The sequence below is a fragment of the Nematolebias whitei genome, chromosome 2 (assembly GCF_014905685.2).
Source record: "Nematolebias whitei isolate Nwh7 chromosome 2, NemWhi1, whole genome shotgun sequence".
NCBI classification, from domain to species: domain Eukaryota; kingdom Metazoa; phylum Chordata; class Actinopteri; order Cyprinodontiformes; family Rivulidae; genus Nematolebias; species Nematolebias whitei.
The window spans coordinates 30765688-30770843 of NC_056499.1; the positions used below are offsets into that span (position 1 = coordinate 30765688).

Genomic DNA, 5156 nt, shown 5'->3' on the forward strand with positions numbered 1-5156 from the left:
TGCAATATTCTAAACAATGTTTCAAAACTCTAAATGCTCTAAAAAAGCACAAAATGTCATGATTTCAGCTCTCTGCCTCCAGCTGCTTTCTTCCACCTGCCATCGTTATTGGCCACGCCCACTTCTCTGCTGCAGAGCGGAGTTCATCACACGCTGCAGGAGGAAGCTTTTTTTTTATTTGCAGTTGTGGGCTGCACATAGGTGCAGCAGGTGCTAAATAATTCAAAATACATTTATTTTAAATAAAACGTCCATGCCAATCGTGTGGCTCATCCATCAATCAACCAATTGTGTTTCATGTTCAATCTTACTTTGATAAACCGTGATGGAGCGAGTCCATGACAAACAAACTGCAAATTAGCGAGGGACTACTGTAATATATTTATAAAAATGTGACCTAATAGCTCACTGAAATATAGTTGATATGTTCTAACCAGCATGGAAGCCAAATGAAGTAGGACATGTTGGTTCTTACAAAGCAGAGCGTACCACTCAGTGGCAGCACTGGTACGGAAATAAATCTGAGCATATGCTCTCACCAATTACAGATTTGTGTAAAGAATGTTGTTCTAAAGCATCCCATCTTTCGTTGAATCATGTTCTGTAAATGTAGAAGTTTCTATACAACCCTTTTCTCTATTATAAGTCAATCAGAAATTTCCTTTCTCATTTTTGTGTATCCTCAAGCAATGAAGCAAAGGTTAGACTATTAGACATCTTGTTCGGATTTGATAAGATCACCCGGAGTAGATTCATATGGGGATGCAAGTGTTTGATAATGTGAGCTGGGTAAGGAGTGGCAGCTAATGAGCAGACAGCTTCAGAGAAGTGTCATCAAAAAGCAGCCGGCATCTTTCTGGGTCGGAATGTGCCATCTTCTTTGCCACTGTCGCTTGTCACCATCCCTTCATTTCTACAGACTTTAAGGGAATGGCAAAACTCAGGATCACCATCTTTCTGTATTTCTACATTTCAGTGCTGAGGAAAGATAAAGGAATAACAGAAGGTTACTGAAATCAACTACAGCCTTGAAATGTGATAATGGTAAACAGTCTAGTGATGATTGAGATTAAATTTGTTTACTTTCATGCTGCACTGATTTTTACATAATTTGATAACAGGATTTCAGTCTATAAAATTTGTGAATAATAATGCGATTTTCCACACATCTTGCAATTTACCTCTGCATTTACCTCTCTTTCTGACAGACAATACAATCAGCGTGCTTGCCAAACACGATACCTTCCGACGGCAGAAACAGGAGACATACTTCTTGCCTATCATTGTGACAGACAACGGAAACCCACCAATGAGCAGCACCAACACCTTGACTATTCGAGTCTGTGGATGCAGCAAAGATGGAATAGTCCAATCCTGCAACGTTGAAGCCTACGTCTTACCCATTGGTCTTAGTATGGGGGCTCTTATCGCCATCCTGGCTTGCATAATACTCTTGCTAGGTGAACTATTTCCCTTTTCTTAAGTGACATTAGCTATGTTTACATGGACATAAGTAATTGGATTAAACGGCCATTTGGAATAAAAATGCGCCATTCTGAATATTTTTTGTTGATTCAGCTCGATCCGAATGAATTTGTAATCCAAATGAGATGGGTAGTTTATGATGGTTCATAATCAGAACGGTGTGCATGTAGCACTTAATCTGATTATTTTATTGTGATCATGGACAACTGACCTGACTGTGCATGTGTGACCTGTCAGCCTCACATATTTCCACCTGGCTAGATGCTAATAATATTAGCATGTAGGGGAAGCAAAATTGGTCGGTGAGCTACACAACATTTCTACTAGAAATTTTGAAAGAGCTCAAAATGATCTGTATTATCTGTAGCACAATCAGGGAGTGCAGTAACGTCTCCACCATCCTTAAAACCTGGCGTGGATCCATTTTGGGCGCTCAGGGTTGTTTACGTTCATCACGGAAGTAAAACGGAAGTAGAACTTCTTCTTCTGTGGTATTTTTTAAAGGAAAGTTTACCACTCTGCACATGTCAGTACTTATATTCTGTATAAAATCCCACTGCATGTAAACTCTCATCAAGAATGCATTGTGTCCATGTAAACAATACCTTTGGATTATTTTATCCAAATACATTTATATCTGGTCGAAAAAAAAACATAGCTAATATTAGTTTGTTGAGGTTTAATAGATGTATATAAAACTTGCATCATCTAACTTTGACAATAGAGCATGTTGATTTAATACAAAATATTGTTTGTCATAGCTTGACCAAGTCTTTCTCTTTTTTTCCTTTTTCCCTTTTCTTTCCATGTTTTTTTTGACAGTAATAGTAGTACTTTTTGTGACCCTGAGGAGACACAAGAACGAACCTCTGATTATCAAGGATGATGAAGATGTGAGAGAGAATATTATCCGATATGATGATGAAGGAGGCGGTGAAGAAGACACCGAAGCTTTTGACATTGCCACGCTACAGAACCCAGATGGTATCAATGGATACCTGCCACGCAAGGACATTAAGCCGGACTTGCAGTTCATGCCACGGGCAGGCCAGCACTCTGGCCCAAATGGTGTGGATGTGGATGAATTTATCAACGTACGACTCCATGAGGCAGACAATGATCCAACGGCACCACCTTACGACTCCATTCAGATCTATGGATATGAGGGCCGTGGATCAATTGCAGGCTCCCTCAGCTCATTGGAAACAGCATCATCAGACTCAGACCAGAATTATGACTATCTCAGAGAGTGGGGCCCACGCTTCAGAAGACTTGGGGAGCTCTACTCAGTGGGTGAGAGCGATCGTGAGACCTGACCTTTGTTTTCTTAGAGAAAAAAATACTTTTTTTTTTTTTTTTTTGGTCCACATATTTGTGTAATAAACACTAGGGGTTGCTGACTTATAGAAACAGGTGTTTAAAAAAAATCTGTTATTGCAAAAGAGGGTGCCACCTTTTTGTATTTTTTTAGAGTGAGGTTTAGCAGTTGTCATCCACTACGTCAAGCGCATTGTACTTGTTGAGCCAAACAATGTCTTTCTTAGAAGAACTGATTCTTGTGGAGTGTACCTTAGGTTCCGTTGTGGAGTGTCTAGCAGTACTTTGGATGTTTGTCATTTGCTGTGACTGCCAGTAGCAGAAAACCCCTGGCATTTCTGGTAGTTGCCCAATAAACATTTTGGGTTTTCTGAAGCTTGAATGGACACCATACTCCACGGACTCCATGTTCTATGGACACCAAGCTGGACTACAGAAGCTGCAAAAGGGACTGATATACATGTCTCCCTAAGCCACCCAGATGAAAGGCAAAAGGGGGACAAAACGAAAATTAAAAAGCAATATATGGTCTACATTGCAACAATGAATGTAAGTATGGTTTGAAAGTAAAATGAGCAAAAAGACCAACCAGTATTGGCTTTAAGGCAAATTTGTCACGATTTGATATGTTCTCTGGTGGCAACATTTATAAACTATCTAAAGCCCAGAAAGGCTTGCTTTATACAACTCTTTGTATTTACATGCTACAGGTGTGGGTTCCAAGTGTTACTAGCGTATAAAAGACTGACATAAAGACAAAAAAGAGAAATGTAGAAACTCTGAGGCCTTCTTTTTACAGAAGCAACATTAAATACAATTGTAACCTACTGTTTTTGACAAGATGTGTTGATACTTCATTACTGTTCTATCAATCTTTTATATATATGTTCTTAAGTCATTTTTTTTCTGTGCCAACTATTTGAAATAAGTGTTTAGATTTTTTCAGATTCAGCTTTTTTCCACCATTTGAACACTACTTCATAACAGCCGGACAATATCAGAAATTCATTGCAGTGAGTAGCGTAATATAGTCCAGATGTAAGCAGACAAAGTTCTAAGCTTCCCCAAAAATAAATATAAATTATTATATTAGAAACATTGAATTAAGACCTTTCTTACACATGCTGATCGTGAGTAAATTAAAACAAAACTTAAGGATACAGCAAGTGAGCTTTCATTAGTCAATTTTATACCCAATTATGTGACTTCTTTCAAACATCAAGCCACATTTAGGAAACACAGATTGCATTAGCCCAAGAAAAATGGCAACACAGATTGAGATCATGTGCATATTGTGCTTACACTGTATGATACCAATAAAAAAAGTCTTGTTCTGTACATAAAGTTACTGCTAACATCATTAGCTTTTAATGAGGTGGTAGGTTTTGTCGCTGCACGTTAGCTCTTGCACATAATGAGAATTTCAGTGGCACTACAGCTGCGTGCGTACTCAGTTTGTACCGATACAGTATTCTGGCAGTTCTCAGTAGACTAAACAATATATATGGAATAGTCCAACATGCAGATCATATTTTCTACTGTGCTTTAATGCTTATAAATGTGTATGTTCAATTATTTACTCCCTGTACTGTAATCTAAGAAACCCTGTATTGTTTCCTACTTTGTGAAATATATTTTTATAAATATTGACAAATGTGTATGATTCTTTAATAAGTAATATTGGGTAAAATTAAACAAAGTAGAAAAAATATATTTTATTTAACCTGGCAAATCCCATTGAGATCACAGATCTCTTTTGCAAGGGAGGCCTGGGCCTGAAGGCAGACTAACATGTATGTTTTTAATCTGTGGGAGGAAACCGGAGTGCCCGGAGAAAAATCACACAAGCACAAGAAGAACATACAAACTCCACACAGAAAGATCCCAGATTCAACTGGGGATTGAACCCAGGACCTTCTCGCTGTGAGGCAACATTGCTAACCACTGAGCCACCGTGCTACCAGAAATAAAACATTACTATGCCCCAACTGCTTAGATGTTGATAGTTCCAATTAAATCTGACCAAAAATTTCTAATTACATCATATTTATATAAACTGCTTTTACTTTTGTACATTTGTTTAATAAAACATAAATACAATAAGAAGGGTCCACGTTTAGAACAAGATGAATATTTACATTCCTTACTTATGCCTCTGGCATGAAGAAGCATCATTACACTGATAAAAACAAAAGCAGTCCTTTGACAGTTCTGGATGGCTTTCCACTTTTTCAAAATTGATCAAATTTACTTCTGCACTGCTTAAAAAATAAACAAATTTTCAGGCTCAGATTTCAAACCAATTTCTTGTATTTAGTTAGAGCCCTTGAGCAAATCTGCATCCCACATCCAAT

General features: G+C 37.9%; 1 protein-coding gene across 1 annotated transcript in view; it reads left to right on the plus strand.

Moving 5' to 3' along the window:
• Positions 1-2848, plus strand: part of LOC119426603 (cadherin-8) — a 9079-nt gene extending 6231 nt beyond the window's left edge. The window contains exons 3-4 of the mRNA XM_037694174.1: positions 1209-1460; positions 2308-2848. Of these exons, the coding sequence (XP_037550102.1) occupies positions 1209-1460; positions 2308-2801 (746 nt within the window). The 3' untranslated portion in view covers positions 2802-2848. The remainder of the gene's footprint in view (positions 1-1208; positions 1461-2307) is intronic.
• The last annotated feature ends 2308 nt before the right edge of the window (positions 2849-5156 follow it).